At 37.1% G+C, this 27,332-nt stretch overlaps 1 protein-coding gene across 3 annotated transcripts in view; it reads left to right on the top strand.

The window, feature by feature from the left end:
- TMTC2 (transmembrane O-mannosyltransferase targeting cadherins 2) overlaps positions 1–27,332 on the top strand; it is an 852,682-nt gene that overhangs the window by 188,207 nt on the left and 637,143 nt on the right. For all 3 annotated transcript variants that reach the window (XR_009565442.1, XM_030856453.2, XM_060305966.1), the window contains one exon: positions 13,819–14,647. Coding sequence is in view for 2 of the 3 variants with exons in the window: in XM_030856453.2 (XP_030712313.2) it covers positions 13,819–14,647 (829 nt within the window). In the remaining variant the exon portion in view is untranslated. The remainder of the gene's footprint in view (positions 1–13,818; positions 14,648–27,332) is intronic.

Below are 27,332 nucleotides of genomic sequence, written 5' to 3'. Positions count from 1 at the left end.
GCAAAATGTTTGCACGTGTAAGTTCAATTTATTTAATTTTAAATAATTAGGGCATGGCAATGATTAGTGCTAATTGGAGCTGTGTTGGGCTGAAAGAATTATCCAAATATGTTTTGAAGACTCATTGAGAGATTTTTGCAGTAAATCTTATTTAACTCTAGGATTTTTTTAAATTGATATTGCTAAAAATCAAAGATCTACATCTTAATAAAAAAATACCAGATTTTAACCAGACTTGAAATCTAGTACTTTAGTGATAGCTACAAAGGCTGGACGTGCTTAAAAAGGAAGATTAATGGGGAGAGTTTTAATGGCCCTCAAAATAGGTATTTAATAAATGCAGAATTCTTTTTTTTTTTAAACTAATTTGAAGTAAGATCAAACTTTTGGGTTGTATTGAAATCTTATTCAAGTGGAAGACAAATACTGCTATAGTTACGTGGGTTTCACAGTTGTGAAATTCCTTTCTGTTTCAAAATCTTCTTGTGAAGCTACCTGTGAACTTTCTGAAACACCTTAGATCACATATATAATCTTTGAAAGTTAGTATATGATTAAAATTTAATTTCAAATCTCACAATAAAAGAGGGAAAAAAAGAAATTAGGTAGGTAATATTTACACAAAAATTCTATCTGTTTATATGGGTAGCCACCACCAATGGGCTCCCAAAATTGCATTGTGCTAAGTTGCTAAGCTTCTGGCAAGAAGACACACTTGGAGAGGCCATCAGAACAGAATCTGAACTGAAAACTTGCTAGTATTTTCGTGTGTTCTCAAACATCTGGCTCATGGCCACTTGGCAGCTATATGAATTATTTCTGTGTCTGCATAACATGAAACATGCAACTAGTTTATTATTCATGAAGTCTGTATAATCGAGGGTCAGACCCTTTTGATGATTAATTTCAGCTAATAAAATCACGCATTTAAAAATGCTTATTTGATGGTACAAATATTACTTGGTGCTCTTAGAAAAGATATCCCACTTCTTTATAATAAGTATTGCCATCTAGGTTTACTATTTACTTTCCAGAAAAACTTCACTTTCAGAGTAATAAGATGCATGGACGTTGAGAGATGACTGTTCTTTTCATGAGAACTCAAATTATATTTTTCGTCTTTTCTCACATCACCCATCCCTAGACTCAAATCTTGTTTTTCAGTTATTTTCAAATAACTAGCCTTAGGTTACCGCTGATATCACTACTTTGCTGCTCCTCACATCTCTTCCTGTATTCAGGGGAACAAACCAAATAGTGCACCCAAAAAAGATTTGAAAGTAGACGGTTTTTTTTGGTTTGTTTTTTCTGTAGTAGATTCTAGTAACCATAACTTCCCTTCCTACTCTGATCACTTGAAAATCTGTCATGGGCACTTGTTTATTCTGTTTTCAGTTAGGCAAGGATAAAGGGGAGGAGAGGTGATGACCCCAGTTCTCCTTGCTTAGTAAACCCAGAATGTTCTACTCAGGTGTTCTTATTGAGAATTCCAGTTCTGTTTAATTCTGCTCTGAATGACTAATAATTATAATGCCTAAGTATGTGCCAGAGTGTTGTCTGGGAAGTTCTGAATGGTTGTAATCACCAGATATTGAGAGATGAATTTTAAAAATTGATGGATGTTTTCCCAAGTGAACATTTTCTTTCAAAGACTCTAATTACTCTACCTCAGTTTCCCAATCAAAAAAAAAAGTGTTATTGCATACATCAGTGGGTATTTTGCGAATATAGACAAAATCCACATGAGAATTATATAGATAAAAGGCTACATTTTTATTTATTTATTTATTTATTTTGCTGTACGCGGGCCTCTCACTGTTGTGGCCTCTCCCGTTGCGGAGCACAGGCTCCAGACGCACAGGCTCAGCGGCCATGGCTCACGGACCCAGCCGCTACGCGGCATGTGGGATCTTCCCGGACCGGGGCACGAACCCGTGTCCCTTGCATCGGCAGGCAGACTCTGAACCACTGCGCCACCAGGGAAGCCCCATTCATCCATTTTGACATTGAATTTACTCTTCATATTTAGCAGAAGACAAGTGTAATTATAGAATGGGAACCCATTTATTTCTATGTAAAGACATTAAGCATTAAATTTATGCTTATTAACGAACACCTACCTACTAGGTATGTATGTTGTTTTATATATATATGTGTATATATATACATATATATATATAAAATCTTCCTTTTCTTATTGGTGTCTTTTGTGTCTTCACAGGAAAACTCCCACACTCATTAAATAGCTGTCTTTTCTCTTTGAGAGAAGATGGATGTCTCTTGGCCTCCCCACTGAGTGAAGTCTCATTATAATTTGTCTCTTTATGTTTCCAAAATGCTGGACTCACATGCTTACCTCATTAATGAGACTGGAACGCATCTCATAATGGCTGGTTTGTCTCACTAAAGCCACACAGAGTTAAAAGAATGTTGCTGTTTAATCCATTGGTGCAGGAAATGCATTTGCAATGCAGTTGCCCATTTGAGGTGGATAGAAAAAGAGGTCCTTTTCCAAATTCAATTAATTTTGGGCTCTTTTATTTTGATTTCTCCCCTATTAGGTGTCATCTTAAAGTATAGGCAAAGGAGCTTAATAAGAACCAAAAGTGTTTTGATAGAGAGGTGTCTTCTTTGGTTTAAAGCTTTTTTTGTTTCTTAGGTCACGAAGGCTATTTTCTTCGCATATTTTCTTCATAAAGGCTGGATTGTTTCATGGCTAACCTGATTTGACCATAGCGCACTGCCTGGTGGGAAGTGTTAAAACCCTTATTTTAAGCTAAACAAGATTACTCTGAAGGCTGGCATTCAGGGGCTAGCTTTTAGTATAATGGGATAGGGGTTGTGGCACACCCCTTGCAGTTTCAGTAATTGAACTCTTTGGGTACTTCAGTTTCTAATAGTTAGCTCTGGAAGCAGCTTGCCATGGGTACACAAGGAATTGCTAACTGCTTGATTTCCCCATGTTAGCTTAATGAGGAAGACTGGGTCACCATGCCAACCAAAACACCCTAGCTATGTGTTTAGAAGCGTCCTTTCCTTAATATTTGCTTCTTGTTTGGGGGTTTCTAGTAAACTACAGAAGCTGTAGAGTGTCAGACAAAACCCAAACAGGATTTGAAATTGGTATATCATCTCTCATACAATCCATATAAACAACTGTGGTCATTTAACCTGAACTAAATGGTCATTTACTTCATTTTGTTGTTCTATCCTTTTAATTCTGAAGACATGTAAAATGTTAATAGGCACTTATGTTGGTGTTAATTGTCAGTTATTAATATTTCTTGGATCGTAGGTTTCAGATATTGATCTATCAAAGGCCATCTATTTAATTTTGTTTGGTTTCTAGCAGCTTTTATTCTAGTAACAACCGTTCTTTAAAATAGACTTTATTTTTTAGAACAGTTTTAGGCTTACAGAAAACTTGAGTAGAACAGAGTTCCCGTATATTTCACACACAGTTTTGCCTATTATTGACAGCTCACACTAGTATAGTATCTGCGTTACAATTAATTAACCAATGCTGATACGTTGTTATTAAATAAAGTTCATAATTATTTCAGATTTCCTTCATTTTTACCTCATGCGCTTTTTCTCTTCCAGGATGCCATCTAGGATGGCACATTACATTTATTTGTCATGGCTCCTTAGGCTCCTCTTGGTTGTGATGGCTTCTCAAACTTTATTTTTGATAACCTTAACAGTTTCGAGGATTCCTAGTCAGATATTTTGTAAAAATGTTCTCTATTAGAATTGGCTTGATGTTTTTTGCATGATTAGACTGGGTTTATGGGTTTTGAGAGGAAGCACACAGATAAAGTGACATTTGCATCATGTAATATCAAGGATGAAGGGTACATGTTATCAACATGACTTATCACTGTTCAGGTTGACCTTGATCATTTGGCTGAGATAGTGTATTTCAGGTTTCTCTACTGTAAAGTTATTCCCTCCTGCTCCCCCTTTTTCATATCGTTTTATTATATCATTTATTTATCAGTATGGACTCATGGCTATTTTATACTTTAGGTTATAACCCAATACTACTTATTTTACTGCTCAAATTGTTCTGGCTTCGGCCAGGAGAGCTCTTTAAGTAAGCTCCTATGTCCCTTTGGCACTTTGCCATATCCCATGGGTGGCTGCCTGAGTGTGTGTGTGTGTGTGTGTGTGTGTGTGTTGAGCACTTTCTTACTTTCTAGCACTACAAGATGCTCCAGGATCATCTTGTATATTTCCTGCTCCAGTCCTAAAATCAGTACATTTCTCCAAGGAACCTTGGTTTCTTTTATTGGAAAATGGTATTCGAAATCAAGGAATAAATAAAACAAAATTTTTTAAAGGAATAAATAAAACAAAATTTTAAGTAAAATTAAGGAGGTGTTTTCAAGTACGCTTAAATAAAAGAAGTATAGATAGTTGTCTTAGGTTTCTTCTCTTTACATCACATTTAAAGACTATTCTAAATGTCCATTTTTACCAATGTTAGCTAGTATCATATATATGAAGAAATATGAGAAGATTTCAAATAGGCTAATAGTTGTGGTTATAATTGAAATAAGAAAAAAAATCCTATTGTTTCTGGTGGCTTTTTACTACCAAATCGATCCAAATATATTTGATTTTAAACTTCAGATAAATATCCTGTGTCATTCCTTATATCAGATACATGAAATACGCTTCAACACTCTGGATTTTTATATAACTATACTCTCCCTTGATGAAAACCTTGTTGGGTAAGTTATAATCTGGTCTAAAAAAATCTGTATATTTTCATCAGTGAATTTCAGGCTATAACTGATTTTATTGAGATGCTAAATATTTTTCTGGACATGTGAAATACTTCCTGATAGATGGCCAAACTTAACAAAGTATTATGGTGTATTGTAGAGTCAGCTTGAATAAATGAAAAAATTCCTTATAATCTAACGTGTTAAATATCTCACCAACATACTTTTTTTTTAAATGCCCTTAGTTTTTAAATTCTTTCCTCACAAAGACTGGATATGCCCACCCATTGAACCTCTTTATAGCTTTTGAAATACCAAACATTAAAATTCTTTTATCTTGTCTGTTAGTTGGTATGGAAAAAAGTTTCTGATGTTGTATAGAGGGTAAGTATTAATAAGGAAACCCATTTTTCCTTTGAAGGGAAACAGAACTACCTGACAACTTGGTTATGGCAAAACTTTGATTAATCACATGAATATATTCTAGAAAAAAGTTTCTAATTATACTTTTAGCCATGCATTCCTTCTTGTCACATATTCAGAAAAATCTGCTTTTGTATTCGTGTTTTGGAGTGAGTCTCCAGTGAGAACTATTTCAGAAAGGAGGACAGTGAGGAGAAATCCTATATTGTTGATAAAGTGAAAGCTTATGACTTCAGTGATGAATGGTGGATACAAAATAGGGAATGCTCGATTTTTGTTATGTCTGGATAGCCTTTTCTCTCAGTTATTCTTATAACTTTCAGATACTGATTTTTATCTACGTTATTATTACAACTCTACTATCATTGCCAAGGGCTTAATTTGGAATTAAATGGGCCTTATGTGTAAGTAATTTATTTTCATTAGTTTGCCAAAAAGTGAGCCTCATGATGGTTTTAATACTCTAAGGCAGAATGTTTACATTTTTCTTTCATTGAGTCTAAAATAATCCTTTTCAGTTTCCTTTATGTCTCACAAATTGTGAGAGCAGAAGACAGTATTGAAGTTGCCATCATGAGTGGCAGTTTTCCTTGAATAATAGAGAGAGGGGAGCTGTTGTAGTTGATTTTTGCTTTTCTCTTGTATTATTTCTTTAGTCAAAGACTCCCCATAGGAGAAAATCACCACAGGGCTTCTATAAAGACATCACCACTAATTAATATGGCAGGGTCTTCTCATCAGCTTTGCCTTCATATTTCAGGTGATGTGTGGGAAAGACTTTTATGTTCTATGATAAATTTCTCATTATTTGCTTAAGCTGTAGCTACATTCTTGTATTCGATTAGTGTGTCCAGAGAATACAGATAAAATTGTCAACCATGCACTTTATATTCTTAGCGGATTTCCATTCTATGATTGCCTATGTTTGACAGTTCCATAAAAATCCCTGTAAGATTTTGTGATTAGCAATGTATAATTCTTTAAAATGAAATGGAGATTAGGTCTGATTCCCCTTTCTATGTTAAAGAAGAATTTTTAAAAAGATGAATGTATTTGAACTTTTAGAGAAATTAGACTTTCATAAAGCAGATTTACATCATTTTGTAAGTAAATAGTGAATTAAACCATGAAGGAGCCCTGTCCCTTCAATAATTGACATAAAATGTGTCTGATAAGAATTTTTTTAGTCGTCCAATTTCCCATTTCTAATTCTACTTTTGAAATGAAGTTGTAGTCAGAAAACTGTTCCTCCAGAACATATGTCATTGCTTTTGTGTGTACTTTTCATGGAGAAAGATTGAAACAGGCAAAAAGTGTTATGCTATAAAGGTGACAAGGCCAAGTTTCTGTATATGATGACAACAAGCTATTTTTAAATAGCCTTGGAGTTGTGCAATATTGTTTAATTTATGAGGCTTCATAAGGGATTAGGAGTGAGGATTTATCATAACAAGATTCAGAATGTGTGCGATGATAGGTATAAACAGACTTTTGGTTTGAGGGTCAGAGTTAGTTTAAGAATAATTTATTTGAATACCTACAAATGTCAGAGTGTGTATTAGCTTCTGGGAATTCAAAGATGTGTCAGTGATTATACCCCAGATATAAATGAGTGCCTTGGGGTAATATTATCATAATTTTGTATCCCAACTAGAGTGCATTGTGAAATTAAGAGATTTTCTAGCAAAATTAAGGTAAGGATCACAAAATAATTGTAGATAGATTGAATACGGACACGGAAAAGTATTTTTTAATGAAGAAACAATTATAAAATTATAGCTACCGTAAATACTAAATATAGAAAATTATAGGAACTAACACATCAGATACTTAAGTACCTATGACCAGAATTTAGATTTGTTAACATTATTTGCATATTTCAAAAAAAGTGTTTTTTTTAACCCAAGAAATATAAGTTTAGGCACATAGAATTGTCAAACCTTGTTTTTTACAATAAATTTTGGGAGGCTGTGAATAAATAGCAATTACGCAGAAATTTGAAGCCCCCTTTGTCTCTTATCCATCAGTCCATCTCCCTGCCCTATCCTGTCCCAGAGATTTCATCATCTCATGTTTGGTGTAATTATTTCTAGACTGGGAAAAAAACAAAAACAAGCTAACAAAAAACCTTTACATATATATGTATGCATTTGTGAAAAATAGATGGTATTTTTTCCTGAATAGCCAATATGGTTTTATGATATGAATATTTTACACAATGATTATTCACTAGTCATGTTACTTTAAAATGATTTGGTTTGTCTTAATTGCTATATAGCATTTTTCATGTTGATATATATGTATGCATATATATAAATATTTGTATCTTTATATATATTATATATAGTTTATATATATAGTCTTCCTTTTTTTTTTTTTTTTTTTGGCTCTACGCGGGCCTCTCACTGTTGTGGCCTCTCCCGTTGCGGAGCACAAGCTCCGGACGTGCAGGCTCAACGGCCATGGCTCACGGGCCCAGCTGCTCCGCGGCATGTGGGATCCTCCCGGACCGGGGCACGAACCCGTGTCCCCTGCGTCAGCAGGCGGACTCTCAACCACTGCGCCACCAGGGAAACCCTGGTCTTCCTTTTAATTACCTTACAGATTAGATTATATGGTCATACCATAATTTATTTTCATATTGCTCTATTGAAATTTTTAGCTATTTCCTTATTTTTGCTTTTATAAATAGTGCTGCATTAGATGACATTGTATTTAGATCTAAGAGGTTTTGTTAGAGAGTAACTAAATCCAGATTACCAAATGATAGGGAATACAAATTATTAATTTTCCTGAACACTTCCAAATTTTCCACCCAAATTGTACAATTTATGTTTTTCACAATGTGCGATAGTTGTCATTTCAACACAATTTCAGGGACTTTAATATCCAATTCTTTGTTTTTGTTTTTTCACTTGGTTCATTTGAAATATATTCTTTTCACTTCAGCTTTCATTTTATTAATGAGATTGAGCATCTTTTCAAATGTTTATTGTTGTCTTTTCTCTGAATTTCCTGTCTGTAGTTTCACATCTGTATTTACTCTTGGATTATTTGCTTTTTGTGGTTCATACTTAGAAGTCTCACTTTTTTTTTTTCTGAGAACAAACCCTCTGTCTTCTGAATGTTGCAACAAGACTTGAATGTTTCAACCCTGAATTCTACTTATTCCAAAGACCTCAATTCCTTTATAGCCTGACTTTCATTTATTATGCTGAGTTCAATTTGTCCCAGAGACTGAAAGCAAGCATTATTTATGTTTCATTATGGTTTCTTCATTTAGAATGAGGAAAATATGCCTTAGACTGTGAAATGAAAGCCAGAGTCCAACAGTATTTTTAGTGGTAGTAATAAGAATTAGACTTGTGCAAATATGTGATGATTCTCAGCCTTGCCTATATTACAATCTCCTATGGAGATTTTAGTCAGACTAGGGTATCAGTATTTTTAAAAGCTCACAATTGATATTGATGGTCCTTTAGGTTTGAAAACTATCATTGAAAACACTAAGATTTTTCTCCTTTCAAAGTATTTTTCTAGGCAGAGTAGAATACACAAAGCTCCAAGAGCACATGGGCTCTCATTTCTTCTTACAGGTGTATGTCCAGCACATAGAAGAAGAGTGTCTGCCACATAAAGCAGCCTTCATGATGTGTTGAATGAACTGATTATGCTTTTGCTATTAAATTTCAATCATTTTCTAATGCTCCCAATCAAAGGTTATACTTAGATCATGTTTAAATTTCCCAGCCTTTGGAATTCATCTTCTATATGTGGTTTTGGCTTTCAAGTCAAAACTTTACTAGTTTTGACTTTCAAGTCTATGGTGGCAGTTCATCAGAACTCTCATGGCTTATCTTTGAAATAACTGTGTTGAATCTATTTGACGCACCAAGCCAAGAACAAAACATTGCAGAAATGCTAGGCTAATTGTATGGTCACTTGGCTCCTAGTTGTAGCTCAATAAAAAATTGTTAATTTGATTTAATCCATAAATCAGAACGTAAGGATTAAAATTAATAAATAAAATCTTTTCATGCTTTTTTTTTTCACCTTTTAAGGCCATCTCCACAGGAATAGTGAATGTGAGGTTAGAAGAGAGATTTGGTTTTATCAGAATCCCATTTTTATAGGTGATAATTTTAAACAAAATTCTGTGAGAAGGCATTAAAGAGACTTGAAAGTTGCAATTTCAGATTTTGGCTACCACTTTTTTAAAGTATCAGCCTATCACAAGGCTTTAGAAACTCTTCTACTTTAAACATTTCAACATCAATTTTCTTTTACCTGTTAGCTCAGTTTTCCTTTAATAGTGTAATTTATTTAGCCCTTGTAGACTTCACCATTATGGCAGAATGAGTGTATGGAGCATCTCACTTCACAACCTTTATGTCTCTTGATCTTAGTTATTATGTCAGTTGTTTAAATCAGAGACTATATGTGAAAATGTTTTAAAATGTAAAGTACTTCATGCTAGTATTTTATTTTTATGCTTTTTCATTTTTCTCATTTTCTCAGCACTTAGCCTTCTTATATAGTATTTATCGTTGAATAGTTTTCATTACTCACATTTTTGTTTTGTAGTTTAGTATATTTAAATATTCTTCCAGCATTATTAAACTAGAATCATTTTATCATATCTTAAATCTTGTTTTATTTTGATAGAAATTTATTAAAATTCAATATAATGATGCTTTTATTAAAAATTAATGGATAGGGCTTCCCTGGTGGCGCAGTGGTTGAGAGTCCGCCTGCCGATGCAGAGGACACAGGTTCGTGCCCCGGTCTGGGAGGATCCCACATGCCGCGGAGCGGCTGGGCCCGTGAGCCATGGCCGCTGAGCCTGTGCATCCGCAGCCTGTGCTCCGCAGTTGGAGAGGCCGCGGCAGTGAGAGGCCCGCGAACCGCAAAAAAAAATAAAAATTAATGGATAGGGTAGGTTTGCCTTATGACATTTCTATATTTAGGAATCAGATAGAATTATGTAATTCTTAAGGCTAACTTCTTCTGGAGTTTCACGCCAGCAAAGAAACCTGATTAATTTCCCTCCCCAAGGTTCTCTTACTCCCTTGCTTTTCTTGCCTGATTACAGCTTGTTTTTTGTAACGCCTTCTTCCTTCTGCTCATCCTCTCTGCTTACCCCCACCAGAAGATTCTGTAATAGAATGGCCCTAATTACACTTAGAACACTTGGTTAATACTTAGTTACAAAATGGACTTTGGTACAAATTCAAAGTTGAATTGTTTTCCAAGATCTGTCTCCTTTATGATACCTTGATACCTGGCCTCATTTGTCTTTGACAAATGATGTGTTTCTCTCTTGCATAATCTAAGAATACTCAGTTTCGTGATTGATCCAACAAGTTATTACAACTTTTAACATATGGTTTTATGCGTTTTTTCCCCTAAAATCAAGAAATTTTAGGACTTTTGCTAGGTAGAATTTCAGGGGAGCAAAAGAATAGTTTTCAAAAGTTATTCTTAGATGAAAATGAGTCTTCAAACATTGCATTTTGATAGGGCAGACCTGAAACTGAAAGTTCGGTGATGAATGAACATATTACTCCCCCAACCATTAAAAATTCCATATAACATTACATGAATTAATTTTGAGCAGAAGTCTGCCACAGATGTTTTTAAAACACTGAGGCAGTTAATTCTGTGAATTTAGTGTTACTGTGATACGATATTAACGAACAGTTTCTATTTTGGGCATCTTGAGTCTGAGGTACCTAAGGTGTCTATGACTGTGCCCAACAGGCAATTGGATAAATGACCATGGAGATGAAGGAAAGTTAAGGTGGTGTCATTAGTATTTACTAATAAATTTTAAAATCACGATCCTTGCTGAGATTATTCAGTTCAGAGTAGAGATGGAGCAGATGATCCATGAGGAGTTCTGTGGCTTCCAGCAATTAGAGTTGGGGTGAACAAGGGAGAGTCAGAGGAGGAGAGGCCAGTGACAGTTTAATGCAGACACTGTTTTAATAGAACTTGTACATGCTCAAAATATATTGTTTTGTGGACTAAGGTTTTTTTCTTTTCTGGGTGGGTATAATTGACATTTAACATTGTATTAGTTTTAGATATACTACATGATGATTTGATACATATATGTATTGCAAAATGAATACCACAGTAAGTTTAGTTAACATCCATCGCCACAGACACAAAAATTTCTGTTTTTTTCCTTGTGACAACAACATTTAAGGTCTATTCTCTTAGCAACTTTCAAATTTGCAATACAGTGTTGTTAACTATAGTCACCGTGCTATACATTACATCCCCACGACTTATTTATCTTATAACTGGACGTTTTTACCTTTTGACCACCTTTATCCCTTCAACCATTTTGCCCATCCCCCCAAAACCCCTGCCTCTGGCAACCACCAATCTGTTTTCTTTAATCTATGAGCTCAGTGTTTTGCTTTTTTTTTTTTAATATTCCACCTATAAGTGAGATCATACAGTATTTGCCCTTCTCTGTCTGATTTATTTCACTTAGCGTAATGCCTTCAGGGTCTATCTGTGTTGTTGCAATTGGCAGGCTTTTCTTTTTTATGGTTGAATAATATTCCATTGTATATATGTCCCACATTTTCTTTATCCATTCATCCATTGATGGACATTTGGGTTGTTTCTATGTCTTGGCTGTTGTAAATAATGCTGCAGTGAACAGTGATCATGGGTGTGCAGGTATCTTTTCAAGATAGTGATTTACTTTTCTTTGGATAAATACCCAGAAATGGAATTACTGAATCATATGGTAGTTCTATTTTTAATTCTTTGAAGAGCCTCAAAAATGTTTTCCATAGTGGCTGCACCACTTTACATTCCCACCAATAGTGCAAAAGTGTTCCTTTTTCGTCACTTCCTTGCCAACACTTGCTATTTCTTGTCTTGTTGACGATAGCCATTCTAACAGGTGTGAGGTGATATCTCATTGTGGTTTTGATTTCATTTCCCTGAGGATTAGTGATGTTGCGCACCTTTGCCTATACCTATTGGTCATCTGTATATCTTCCCTGGAAAAATGTCTGTTCAAATCCGCTGTCCATTTTTTAAACAGATTGTTGTTTTTTTCTATTAAGTTGTATGAGTTTTTTATATATTTTGTATATTAACCCCTTACCAGACACATGACCTGCAAGTATTATCTTCCATTCAGTAGGTGGCCTTTTTATTTTGTTTGATGGTTTCCTTTGCTGTGCAGAAGCTTTTTGGTTTGATGTAGTCCCACTTGTTTATTTTTGCTTTTGTTGCCTTTTATAGATTGTTTTTTAAACTAAATATTTGGCATATTCTTTGCATGGTTCCAAGCACATTTCTGAATGTCTGAGGAAGATAGTTTTATATAATGCCAGAATGTGTGCAGTAAGAGATCACATTAGCAGTGGATCATTAAAGTTGGGATATGGTGTCCACCCTTCCCCCTTCCCCACTGCTTCTTCAGGACTTAAATTATTTGAGGTCACTAAATTCTTATTCATGTTGAAAGAGTTTGCCAGAAATTTCTCATTAACAGGGATGCCCTTTGGCCTTCCTCTCACAATTTGCTGTCTTTCTCTTGAAATAAGTCCATCATTAAAGTCATTTTATTTTTAAAATGTTATCGACATGAAAATTTTAGGATTCACGAGGAGTCTTATTAGATGTTTATTGTCACTGATGGCACTGAGAGCACAGGGTAGCAGATGAAAACCCAGTTTATAAATTCTGCAAGGAGATTCAAGACAATTAAATGGGGACTGGCATAGGCATACCATGGTTTTTACTATCCGAAAGTAGATTGTTCCTGTGAAACCTTTTGCAAGCCGAAATGGCTTAAAGCAAATAAGCTATTACCTGAGGGCACATCTTGCTAACTGGATGTACCAGATAAATCAAGATAAAGTGCAAATGCTCACAGAAACAGTTTAAAGCTATGGCAGCTTGATGCTGAGTATAGCTCCTGGGGAAGGAGCTTGGTGGTGCCACTCACTGGGGTACGCACTGCCTCTGTAGGTGGCTCCCTGCAAAAACAAATGCTGAACCTATTTTCACTTTTCACCTTTTTTGTAAAAGTGAAAATCCTCTTTGCATGTTTGTTGTTGTTAATGAAAATAGGTACTAATTTAGGTCTTTTGTAAAAGCAAGGTGGCATAAAGTGAGCTTTTGAAAAGCCTGTAGCTAAATGCGATTGAGGCATGCAGAATCCTGTCATACTCCATATTTTTTGGCATGTCTGCTCTTTGTTTTCCCCAGAATCTAAACTATAAAATGAAAGAAGACATTTATTAGATGTGTACTATATCCCATATACAGTGCTAAGTACTTCCACTTTGTAGTCTTATTTTGACCTGACACCAGTTTCGAGAGGGAAATGTATTCAACCCATTTTATAGAGGTCAAGAAATTGAAGTTTTGGTTATTGGTATTTAGAGAGCAACAAGAAGAAAGGATACTCATCAAAAGTTATATGCAGAGTAGAATTCCATAGTCCATTTTTTTTAAGCTTACGATATCTGTAAGCATGTTTAAAGGAGATGGAAACGAAGTCATGTATTTGAAACCTAATGCTCTGTTTTTAGTTGTCCATTTAAAGTATTTTTCATCTCTAAGTGTTGTATTCCTATGTTGTCTTGATGATGATCTTAATTTTTTTCCCCCTCTCTTTTGGTTTCAGAGGAAGAACTTGTCTCTTTTTCTCAGCATTAGTTTGTTAACTTTCTGGGGAACTTCCCTTTTGGGTGCCCGTTTATACTGGATGGGAAACAAACCACCAAGCTTTTCCAACTCTGACAACCCAGCTGCTGATTCGGATAGCCTCCTGGCTCGCACACTCACCTTCTTCTACTTGCCAACCAAGAACCTTTGGCTGTTGCTCTGCCCAGATACCCTCAGTTTTGATTGGTCAATGGATGCCGTGCCTCTGCTCAAAACAATTTGTGATTGGAGAAACCTACACACTGTGGCCTTCTATACTGGACTCCTCCTCCTTGCCTACTATGGTTTGAAGAGCCCAAGCGTAGAAAGAGAATGCAACGGGAAATTTGTAACAAATGGCAAGCAGAATGCAAATGGACATAGCTGCCATTCAGAGGTGGAGTACCGGAACTCAGAGATTAAGCCCAGCTTTCCATCCAAAGTAGAAAATGGCATTAAAAATAATGTGTCACAGAGAACACGGCTTCCTTCTACAGAGAACATTGTTGTTTTGTCTTTATCTTTGTTAATAATACCCTTCGTTCCTGCCACGAACCTGTTTTTCTATGTTGGCTTTGTAATTGCAGAGCGAGTACTGTATATTCCTAGTATGGGCTTCTGCCTCCTCATTACAGTGGGTGCGAGAGCCCTTTATGTCAAAGTCCAAAAGCGGTTTCTCAAGAGCTTGATTTTTTATGCTACAGCTACGTTAATTGTTTTCTATGGACTCAAGACGGCGATCAGGAACGGAGACTGGCAGAATGAGGAAATGCTGTATAGGTCAGGGATAAAAGTAAACCCAGCTAAAGGTAATATTTTATTTTATGCTTTTGCCTGGACGGTTTACTTTTTCTGCCTTTTTATATCTTTGCTTCTTGCCTTAAAACACACAGTATTAAGGAAGAAGAGGTTCTTTTACTCAATACTTATAATTTTTGGTTTTTTTTAAGCAAGGGAGCAGTACCATTATTTTAGAAACATCCAGCATTCCATATTTGGAATAGGGAAGTGTTCTCCTATGTTTCTGACTATACTTGTCCAGAGGAATTAGAGCTCCTATTGTGTGAAAATACTGACTATCGTAAGAATTTAGAAAAAGGCTTGGTTTCCACATTCTAAAAAACTGGCACGGACATCATCTCTTTTCATCATGCAATGAAAGTCAGGTTATCCCACATAAGTATAGTTTAGCTCTTCTGTTTTCCAAGCACTGCCTGAGGAAATACCACGAGGCTTACACTGATACCTTTAAAAGATTTGGAGGTAAGGCCACCTCTGAACCTTGACATGGTGTCTATAGGTATCAGTGTCTGTGCCTGCAAGTGTGAGTCACCCTTAGCTTTGCAGAGACTAAATAATCTGGGTATTGCCAAGCAGTTCTCATATTCTTATCTGAAAGTCCTTAAGTCACTTAAGGAAATAAACTTTTCACTATACAAGGAGAAGATGGAGCATATTTTTCATTACTGCTTTTGATTTAAAAAATTATTTTAGTAAATCTCAGAATCTATTGCTTGAGTAGAAAGTCGCCTTTAAAGCATAAATGAATAGTCAAAAGCTGTTAATTCAGTGATCTCTCTGGTTTAGGCAATGAATGATGAGAGAAGCTAGAGAGCAGTTGAACGAAAATAAGTGTACATTTTAAGTGTAGAAATATATCATAGTAAATAGTGCCAAAGAGTCTTGTTCTTCATAAGGCACTTTTGAGTGTTTTATCCTTCAAATTATGGTTGCTTGCATAGCATTTGAACTGGGCTTTTTCCAACACATTTCTGTACCAGTTATTCAAATACTGAATGTGTGAAACTCTTCCTAATGAATGGAATGGCCTGCTGATATGTATCAGGATATATATATCCAAAGATCTAGATGCCCCAGAAACAACTCTGACATCCCTATCGATTACCAATTAAGTCAAGAGTTCAGTGAACCACTGCTCATTTCTTTCAGCCAAGGGACTAATTGTTGGTACTTATAATGCTTAATAGATTGCAGAGATGTTAATGGGAGTAGAAACATTAAAATTGAGCTAATACAGAGCATAGAATTTCTCAATTCTCTTGGAAAAATCTTTACCATGTGGCTTTTTAGGTAGTGAGTGCTGCACAGTTTATTGAATGCCTGAACCCCAATCTTGCTGTAAAATTGTTGCAATCCGTTCTCAACAGAATGCTTTTGAGCTGGTTTTTCTTCACTGGTACATGTAAATATATAAAACAAAGCTATGTTGCTAGTTTATTTTCCTGCTGTTTGAAAGAGATACACAGTAAGGAATTAAAAGAAAACGCCAGCATATTAATTTCATCACAGGGTTGTTCTAAGGATTTGTTAAATGTATTGGTTAAGTTTCAGGTTAAGCCACTGTAACAAAGAGCCGAGATAACAGTGGCTTAAATAAGATAGAAACTTTATTCTTTCATGTAACAATCTAAGCCTGTGCAGTCCAGCGCTGATAAGATGGCGCCGTGGGTTTTCTGGATCCGTGCTCCTTTGCTTTTGTTCCCTTGCCATCTCAGTAGTGTCACCCTGTCCAAGTGGTCCAAGATGCCTCAGCATCACATCAGCACTTCAGCTAACAGGAAGAGGGAGAGAAAGGGCAAATGGTGGGTGTTCCCATTCTCTTTAAGAGTGTATCACAGAAATTGCCACACCATGCTTGCTCCCAGACTGTTGGCCACACCTAGCTACAAGGAAGGCTGAGAAATGTTATCTTTATTTTGGGAAGCTAAGCACCCAGCCAAATTTTATTAACTCTTGAAGAAGGGAAGGGCAGATACTGAGATGCCAGTGTGATTAGCAGTCTCTTTCCCAGAATAAGCAAAAGCATTTCGTAAATTCCTAGATATTTTCCAGCATTAGCTACTGTACTGCTGACACTATGATTCCGATTTTGCTGAAGTTATTTTGGTGACATGGTTAAGATGACTGATCATTTCTTCATTCATCCATTCACTCAGTAAAACAATTATTTTTTTAAATTTATTTATTTTATTGATTTATTTTTGGCTGCGTTGGGTCTTTGTGGGCTTTCTCTAGTTGCAGTGAGCAGGGGCCACTGGTTGCAGGTTTTTCGTTGCAGTCGCCTCTCTTGTTGCAGAGCACGGGCTCTAGGCACGCGGGCTTCAGTAGCTGTGGCACATGGGCTTAGCCGCTCCACAGCATGTGGGATCTTCCCGGACCAGGGCTCAAACCCATGTGCCCTGCATTGGCAGGTGGACTCTCAACCACTGCGCCACCAGGGAAATCCCCAGTAAAACAATTATTAAGCATGTCTTTGGTTTCTGATATATTTCCATGTCTCCTTCTTAGTACTTAAGAAGTGCTATAGTATTTAGGTACTCCAAATTTTATTAGTTAAATGAGTACACAGCTGACCAATAGTATAAGTCTTTTGAGACATCAGAAATTGAATTCCTGAATTCCCCTCCCCAACCTGCGCCCCAGCCAGCTGCTTTACTTACAGCATTTGCCATCTCAGTTGGTGGCAACTCCGTTTTCTCAAAAGCTCTGACCAATACTTAGGAGTCTTCCATACCTCGTCTTTTTCTTTTGCACCCTACCTCCATTTCATCAGCAAATCCTCTGCTCTCTCTTCAAAAGCACATCCAGAACTTGACCACATTTCACCACCTCCACTGCTAACATCATGGCCAAAGTCACCATCATCTTTCATCAGATTATTACTAAAAACCTCTGAAGTAATCTCTTCTATTTTCTTGCCTTTTAGCATGCTTTTATGAAAGTCGGACATGACGTATCAGGTAACAAGAACTTAGGTAAATAGGCTTAATGTGAGCTTTAATGTTAATCTGGCTCTGAGTTGGGCGTCGGTTTAATGTTCGCTGTAGCTACAGGTGCCAGAGGCATTGTATTTCCCTGGTGTCCTTGTTCTTGTCTCCCCTGTTGTCTTTGGGCTTCCCCAACAACTCAGAGTCTGTATTTTGCATCTCTTTCCACTTTAAATTCACCAGTTTTATAATGGAGACCTGTAAGTGTGTTGGTTAAATGTAGGAGAAGGGAGGTGTCCTCTTATTTGGTGATTAAATCCTGGTGCCTCTGGGCTGTAACCTTTATGAAAGTTTCTTAGCTTTCCCTGTGTCTCCTAATTGGGACAGGAAGGCCAGAGGGGATGGGAGTGATAGGGATGACTGTCCCCCGCAGCTCTGGGTAAGGCCACTCCCCTGGAGAGTAGGCCTTTGTTATGGAGAGGGATCAGGGCTTATTTCATAAAATTTATATTTCTCCTCCTCTGGTAGAGCCAGGAAGGCCTGTTTCTTGGCTCTTCAATGTGAGAATGGGGGTCCCTGGAGGTAAAACCCACAAAAGAGTAGAAGCCCCTAAGACCGTGGCCTCCAGGAGTTTCTCCCTCTTACTGAAGCTCTTCCACAACTCAGCTTCCAGCAACTCCTCTCAAAATCGCCAGTTACTTGTTCCTATCAGTTTCTGCTCCCGGTAATCTCATCTCTGCATGACTGGATTTTCCAGTCTCTCCAGATTTCCTGGTGATGGTTTGCCCAGTGACCTCAATTCACTGATGGTTCCAAGAAAAGCCATTGGTTTTGCAGTTCCTTTAGCATTTTTTTTTAAATTTTTATTTTATTTATTTATTTTTTGGCTGTGTTGAGTCTTCGTTGCTGCACGCGGGGTTTCTCTAGTTGCGGCGAGCGGGGGCTACTCTTCGTTGTGGTGCGTGGGTTTCTCATTGCGGTGGCTTCTCTTGTTGCGGAGCGTGGGCTCTAGGCGCGCAGGCTTCAGTAGTTGTGGCACGCGGGCTCTAGAGCACAGGCTCAGTAGTTGTGGCACACATGCTTAGTTGCTCCACGGCATGTGTAATCTTCCCGGACTGGGGATCGAACCCATGTCCCCTGCATTGGCAGGTGGATTCTTAACCACTGCGCCACCAGGGAAGTCCCCAAGAAAAGCCATTAGTTTTGCAGTTCGTTTAGTGTATTCTTGTTGTAAGAATGGGAGTGATGAGTTCCAAGCTTTTTACATGTCTGAGCTGAACTGCTTCCATTTTTCCATCCTTAGCATCTGCCTGCCATCAGCAGCCCTAATGATTCCTTTGAAACGTAAGCCAGAGTATGGTGTTCACTGCCCCCAGTCCTCTACTGGCACCCATTTCTCCCAAAGTCAAAGCACACAATCAGAGACTTGACACTGTACATCTCCCAGCCTTGCCATCACTTGCTTCACTCCAGCCCTACTGGCCCCCTTTGATGTGCCTTCTCTATCCCAGATAAGCCCGTGCCTCAGGGCTTTGGCACTTGTCATTGCTTCTTCTTGGAATGTGTTTCCCAGGACAGTCTCACCTCTATCTCCCTCACCTCCTCTAGGTCTCCAGTCCAGTGTTGCATTATCAGTAAGGTGCTGTATGTAAAACTGTCAACCTTTTGAAAAATTGCAACTACCCGTCTGCTTCTGCCTTGTCTAGCATTCCCTATCCTCTTTCCATACTTTGTTTTTCCCATAACACTTAGGACCATTTGACATACTATATTCTCCATGTTTCTGTGTTTATTGTTTGAATGCATTGTCAGTGTCCATTAAAATGCACGACACAAGAAGGCAGGGAGTTTCGCCTTTTTTTAATGCTGTATATGTAGCGACTAGGACAGTGCCTGGTAGAGAGAGGGCATTCAATAACGAATACACTGACGAATAAACTTTAGTCATAATCCTTCTCCTGAAAGAGTTTAGAGAACCTGTTTCGAGATAAAATGTACCTTCATTAAGGGAAGAGAAATATGCTGTTGATACCCCAGGTACTGAGGCATGCTCCATAATAAGAGGGATAGAATTGGGAGTGGAGTTAGTTTTGGACTCCACGAGTGCCTTGTGTGACATACGCTTCCATTTTGCTACAAGGCAAAATTTTTAAAATCCAGGTTCCTGATTTTTTCTGTTTATAACATGCTAATAAATATAGTTCTGGCTACAGTGACTCCTTTAGCAGTTATGAGACTGGTCGTCATCTTCCTTAAGGTAGATTTTTCTAAGTCTGTGATGTTATTTGAGCCTAGCCAAAGATTAGAAACCCTTTAAAGCCAGTCTTATGTAAGGTTGTCTGAGATTACAGTTATTTCATTGAGTTAGTTTTTCTTTCCCTCCTTTGAAAGCCTTTGCAGATTTTGGAGTTCTTCAGTCTTCCGTGTACTTTAACAGAATATGATTTTAAGCCTCATGAAGCATTATACATGAAAGCTGCTGCCTTCAGTAATTGGTCTTGCAGACAGCTGCCAGTCATTAACTGATTGGATGCAAATGACGATGGGTAGAGCCTGTCACAGTGACTGTGTTGCTAATTTATGGTTTAAATCTGGATAGTGGAGAAATGATAGCTGATTTGGACTATGTAAACTACAAGTCCTACCTCATTATGTGGTTGATAATGTCAGGAAAATACTAGACATAGTTGATTACCATAGTTTGCTGATTTCACAATAACTCTTTGCATTTTTGTGCTTAGGAAAAAGGAAATTTCCTTTGATGACTGCTTTAATGAGCAAGCCACATAATATTTAAAAGGTTTTTATTTTTGAAGCGTGTGTTTAAAGCACCGTTTTTTATAAACTATTGATTAACATTTGCTTGAAACAAGCATTTCTTAGTTCATTACAAGGTGGTTCAATGTACGATCACTTTCCTTCTTGGCCTCTGGCTTTATCTGAATCCCCGTGTGTCTTTGGCTCTTACAGAATTTGGCACCACTGATTCCTGCGCTCTGGCTTTCAAGGCCACTCCACAATTTTGACTGTCTCTCATTTTCCACAGCTGTCTCTTGTATGGTTTTGTCTCCTCTCCAAACTGATTCATTCTGCAAGGTTCTGTCCAAAGACTGCCTTCATTTTCCTTTCTCTATAGAATCTAGACCACTACCTGGGATATAGTGCGGGGTCAATAAATGTGTCATTGAATTTCTAAGTTACCTTCCCCATGACTTCCTATCTGTGGGGGACTTCTCCACCTGGGTGATTTGTCCACATCTCAAACTCTTCACCAGTCTTCCCTAAAACCACCTACTCACTGACGTCCTTAGTGATTAAGGTCATAAGCAGAGACTAACAAAGTTATTATAGATAAACAGATCAGTGGGCACATATACATAAAAAAGAATGATAACATATAGGCAGCATAGCTGGTGTGCTAAAAGGCATTTACATTTTTTCAAGTTATAGATTAAAAATCAAATCAGCTCTTTAGAATGGTTGGTTTATTAACTCTGTATCAATTTGCTTTAGAGAACATGACTATGCTTTTTAATTGTTTGGAAACAATTTCTTAAAATAATTAGGAACAATGAAGCAGCGTTCATCCAAGGAAAATTTAACAAGAAAACATTTATTTTAATGCCTTTTTCTAATGTAAATATGTGAAATGATAGATATAAAAGATGTGTATATGATGATAAACGTATTTGAAACTCTTAAGGGTGATTACTCACACATCCTATATTCGACGCCTCCTTATGCAAATGACAAATATTGCCCATTTAGATATAGAAAAACACAAACTAAATAGTTGTTTCAGCCATGCAACATTTGACAATTTTTCTTTTTTCCTGGATTTCTGTAAAATTGACACTTCAATTTCAACTTCACATGGTTGCAGATTTCAAGAAACAAGTATGTGGAAGGAATATCATTTTATGAAGAAAACAATTCATAATTTAAGTGAAATCTAAACCTCTTAAGTCATGTGAAACTTGACTAATTCCTTGTGGATTTTATGGTCTAAGTTTTTGGTTACCTCTAATTGACTGTCTTCTTTAACTATGGTAAATTGCAATTAACCAGCTAGCTTTGAGATTGTTTAATAAATCTTATATTTCTTAGCTAATTTGTCATATTACTTCTGAAGATGAAAAATTTTCAAAAGAGGTACAGATTTTTATGAAAAGTAACATGAAGCAGTTAAGTCAGGAAGGAAAACCAGTATAATATCTTATCAGATTGGCTGGCCTGAGTTAAAAAGCTGTAAAATACAGATTTTCATTTTTAACAGATATGGTAGGAGATAGCTGGGAAAAAGCCCCCTAAAAGGCTGATTGAGAGAAAAACAAGGTGAAGTGGAATCAGGTTTCCAGAGGGTAAAGAAATTCAGTGTTTCTTCTCAATTCGTCTCTTCTGAGTAGAAAAAAGAAATATAAAATAATGGGACTGACAAGAGTAAAATGAAAATGTCTCATTGGCTCAACCAAAGGATTTAGACAAGTAAATCTGCTAAATTGTTAAGGCCCCTTTTAAACATTTGATTCTTGAGGAAATGAATTACGGTTGTTTCTCAGTTGAGATAGAGTAAGTCACAGTAGTTCAAAAGCATGTGGTTTCCTTGCCTCTAAGAATGGAGTAACACATAAATCTTTTCTTTGGTTCCAGCTCTAATGGCTGCAAGTACAGTTGTGTAGGGAAGAAGAAAACAAAAAAATAAAACAGACCACAACAGACTCAGTGAAAATGGTCCTACGGTGTTTTACCAGTGAAGTAGGTGACGTACTGCTGTTTCTTTGGGATTATCCGTAACAGAACTTTTAGAATCTTTATGGGTTTTTGAAAACCCTCAAACCTAAAATTAGTGTTGCCTTAGATTGAATATATTCACCAGTGGTTATATATCAAAGGAACTGAAACTCACATGTAATTAAAATAAGTGTAAAGTTACTTTATTCTGATTTCTGTATTAGTTTTGTATTTGATTCTTAAAATGCTCTAACATTTCTTTGCCTTTTTTTTTTTTTTTTTGCGGTACGCGGGCCTCTCACTGTTGCGGCCTCTCCCGTTGTGGAGCACAGGCTCCGGACGCGCAGGCTCAGCGGCCATGGCTCACGGGCCCAGCCGCTCTGCGGCATGTGGGATCTTCCCAGACCGGAGCACGAACCCGTGTGCCCTGCATCGGCAGGCAGGCAGACTCTCAACCACTGCGCCACCAGGGAAGCCCTCTTTGCCTTTTTTTTTTTAAATTAAACATATATGAACTATTTCATTCATTGAGAAATATATACACATACCTCATATTTGAACCACTTAAAGGATGCTACTAAAACATGCATTTTGCAGATTAAGAGAAAGCTATTACCAGAACCTCCCCCATACCTCTTCTTATTTCACAGTTTTGTTTCTTTCATTTGTGTTCTCTTATTTTATGCTAGAACCCCCATTACAATCTCAAACAAGAGTGATGACAGCAGGATTTTTGTCTTATTCTTGTTTAAGAAAGAATGTTTTAAATATTTCACCATTAATTATGTATATTTTATAGGTTTTTCAGTAGACAGCTTTTATCAGTAGGGTTGTCCTCTTATTTCTAGTCTAAAATTTCTTTTTAGGAATTAATGTTGATAATGATATTCTCCACTCAATCTATTTATGTTAATGATTTATGTTAATAGATTTTCTAATGTTGAACCTACTTTGCATTCCTGGAATAAGCCCAAAAATTACTTATAATGTTTTATCAAATTTATATTCTTCTAAATTTGTTTTTCACCCGTGTCCCTGGGTGAGACTGGCACTTCCCTTCAGGGGGTTTGAGTTTGTTCGGCTTCTCCAATTTGACCTCCCTTTTGAAGCCAACTAAACCCTAAGCCCTTTTCCTCTTAGTTTCACAGATGTACGCAAGGTGAGTACCATCTTCAGAACTGTTTAACCTTCTGGATTCCTGCTTTCAAGCAGTCTCTAAGCTTAGGGATTGCCCTTACTTTCCCATCAATTAATACATTCCTTAACAAATACTTTGTAATTTCTGTCTAGCATGTGTTCTGTACTAGGAGGCAATCTCTGAACATGGAGTTTCACTGTACTGTCGGAAAGAGAAACACCCAAGAAACATCCTTCAATCTAGCATCTATTAAGGAATGGGTTAGCTATGTTAGAAGTTAGAGTTTGAGAATAGAGTTGTTGTTTATGACATAGAAGATAGTTTTGAAATTTTAAATTCTCCTTCCACAAGAGAACCAAGTTGCCCAAGTAAGCTAAAAAGTGTATTAGAGCACTGTCTTAAGCAAAATCAAGTTACAGGTATTTGACCCTTATAAAACACAGAAGGGTAATGTATATTTGTTTTCTGCTGTAATATAAACTTGCAGATAATGTCACAGATACAGCAGATTTTCAAGAAGACAAACACACATGTTTTTTAGTTTTACCCTTATTACACGTGCACACCTATTACTGGTGATGGTGGAAGTAAAAGAAAATTCCAGTTAAGTCTCAAGGGATTATGGAAAAATCTGAGATGTTCCAAGTCGTATAATTATTGAAAAAGACTGTAGAAGGATGTAGAAGACTGTTTATGTATAACTCTATGGGAGCAACAAAGTGTGAGCCCTATTTTTAATGCATATGGGTGTTAAATTAGAAATCTCTCCTCCGTTTAGTTTTAGTTTTTAGTTTAGTGTTAAATTTATTTCTAATTTAAAAATAGGAATATTACCATCCAGGGGGATCTAGTGGAAACATATATGTGCTTACTAAAATATAAGGACCAAACGCTAAAAGATATGATTTAAAAATGATAATATTATTTACCAAGCAAGACACTACAATCCAACTTGATTGAATAGTAGAGAGAAACAAGCACAAACAAACAAACAAAAAACCTTGCTCGAGGGCTGGACTCTGTTAGGGGCTTTGTTGTGTCTTGTATTTAGGACTCTAAATCCCAATGATGTTAGCTGCTCTGAACATTTATTCAGTCACCTTAAACAGCATAATTCAGTTTCTCTATGTAAAACACCATGGGGTATTATATTAAAACATTAACATCTTTTTTGGGAGTAGTGTAGGCATACATTTTAATTGGGAGAACTTTCTCTCTAGGAATTGGAAGTTTAGAAAGAAGGAACTGGATTAGATATGGAATACAATAGCTGAGAGTCAAATTTTGACAAGAACAGATAACTGAGGTGTCAACGAACTTTTTTTTCAACTCTTTCCCTGGATGGCAGAGGAAACTTATAGTCTTGTAATGTTTGGGGCTCTGCATATTACAACTGGGAGTTTGTATAATAAAGAAATGCGATAAACTTTCTTTCTTCTCTTCCTCTCTTTTCTTTCCTCGGGAAAAGAGAGTAAATTTCTCAAATTATGTATCACGAGACTACCAGGAAGGAGCAGGAGGTCTGAGGTATGTTGAGATAATATCTGGTTTTACTTTATCAGTTGGCTTATTCTTTTTTTTTTTTTTTTTTTGCGGTACTCGGGCCTCTCACTGTTGTGGCCTCTCCCGCTGCGGAGCACAGGCTCCGGACGCGCAGGCTCAGCGCCCATGGCTCACGGGCCCAGCCGCTTCTTGGCATGTGGGATCTTCCTGGACCGGGGCACGAACCCGTGTCCTGCATCGTCAGGTGGACCCTCAACCACTGCGCCACCAGGGAAGCCCGGCTTATTCTTTTTGAGTTTTACAAATAAGCTTTGGTGGTTTGCAAAACTGGTATAGAATACCTCATTTCTCTACTTAGTCTGTTTTCATATTATCTGAATATTTCCCAAGGACAGCTTCAAGTCGTGTTCACTCTAGTGGTTAAAACTGAATGCTGTTGTCCTTATTCATGTGAGTGTTGAAAACAATTTTCAAGTAGAGATAAGTTTCTGGGTTTACATAAACAAAGCATCCGCATATTAATTAATGCTATTGTCCAAATCCATGTGTTGTGTGTTTTTCTTATCTCCAATCACTATTTGAAATTACTTTTGCTCTTGCAATTCTATTATTAGGAAGCAGTGGCACAAGATTTTAAAAATCTCTTTTGCTTTTACAGTATAGGACAATGATTTTGAGAAAGTTTTTTCGGGCAGGTGATACAGTCACTAAAGTTCTTTCTGTGCCATACCTTTGGGCTCTGTGGTGCGATTCTAGAACCAAGAGTCTTAAGTGGTACTTTGATCAGAGACCTGCCTTGCTTTGATCATGGCTGTTGGTTCCCAGCTCATGTCTAAATTGAGCCTGGAGTAGATATTTACTTTTGAGGTTTTTAAGTTAAAAGTTTAGACTTAAAGAAGTATATCCTAACCCCAATCCTGATGATTTCATAGGGAAATACAGCTTCTGGGTGGGTTTTAATCAACCTAAAATGTAAATCCTCTGAACGTCAACACCACTTAGGACTCATGGATGGAATATAGGGGTTTATGCCTCTAAAACCACATATCTAGTCATAATTTCTAGTTGGTAATATTTATTAAACACTAATATGTATCCAGTAGATGTGTTTGGTGTAAAAGAGCCTTTAATGGCCTCTGAAAATTCCCTGTTGGGATCCAGTCCAGTTAAGATTAGAGCTTCAGGAAAGTGGGCCAGCCCTTCTCTTTCTCATAGTGCTCAACTGATGTGAGAATGTCATTTTAGTGCATTCACCCTTCTGGTTCTTCCTATTTATTTTACCCCTCTATGTACTAGCTTCCTTCTGCTGTTTGGAAGTAGACTTTCTGAGTTGTACGTTTAAGGCTGTTAAATGAGTAACATCATCCTTTGTTTCAATATTGTTTCTCAAGTGATGCGAAAATGCCTCATACAAGTACTGGCTGCACAGCCTTTGAAGAACTCTTATCTGTTTGTCCTGTAGCAGCAAAAAAGGCAAAGAAAATTTACCTCCCTCTTTTTTTCTGTTGTTCGTAGTTAGCTGAAAGCACAGAAGAAAATACATTAAAATAATAGTTGCCCAAGATTTGTGCATATAGAAAAGTAGTTGATATTTTTAGAAATTTATTTAATAGCTAATTTTTCTTCTCATTAGCATTCGTAAGTAAATATTTTTCTACTCACATAAATATTTTATTCTTGATACTTGTTCTTACTGATCATTTTTCACTTTTTGAAATGCTGTTTTCTCTAGTTATTAACTCTACTTTTTCCATGTTCAGCACTAGGTGCTGAGTTAAGAGTGACTGTTAAAAATTAATATATTGGACTTCCCTGGTGGTGCAGTGGTTAAGAATTTGCCTGCCACACGGACCAGTACCAGTCCGTGGCCCGGGGGTTGGGGACCCCTGCTATAGTGGACTTTTTGTTTATAACAGCCCCTCCCAACTTTCCCTTCTCCTCAACAAAAAGTTTCCTCTCCTTTTTTTGCTGGACTCGCATGTGGTTTGCTATAGTTGTGTGTCTCGAATTGCAGTTGTTTTCTGCTCCCAAAGAAACTTGCTTTTGCTTTGCTGGTATTAAAAAAAAAAAAGAATCTGCCTGCCAATGCAGGGGATACGGGTTCGATCCCTGGTCTGGGAAGATCCCACATGCCGAGGAGCAACTAAGCCCGTGTGCCACAACTACTGAGCCTGCGCACTGCAACTACTGAAGCCCGTGTGCCTAGAGCCCGTGCTCCACAACAAGAGAAGCTACCGCAATGAGAAGCCCGTGCACCACAATGAAGAGTAGCCCCCGCTCGCCATAACTAGAGAAAGCCCGCGAGCAGCAATGAAGACCCAGCACAGCCAAAAAATAAATTTAAAAAAATTAATATATTGAATATATTAATGTAATATAGCGTATAACATGGTG

The sequence above is a fragment of the Globicephala melas genome, chromosome 10 (assembly GCF_963455315.2).
Source record: "Globicephala melas chromosome 10, mGloMel1.2, whole genome shotgun sequence".
NCBI lineage: Eukaryota > Metazoa > Chordata > Mammalia > Artiodactyla > Delphinidae > Globicephala > Globicephala melas.
This window is presented reverse-complemented; position numbering and strand designations above follow the sequence as displayed.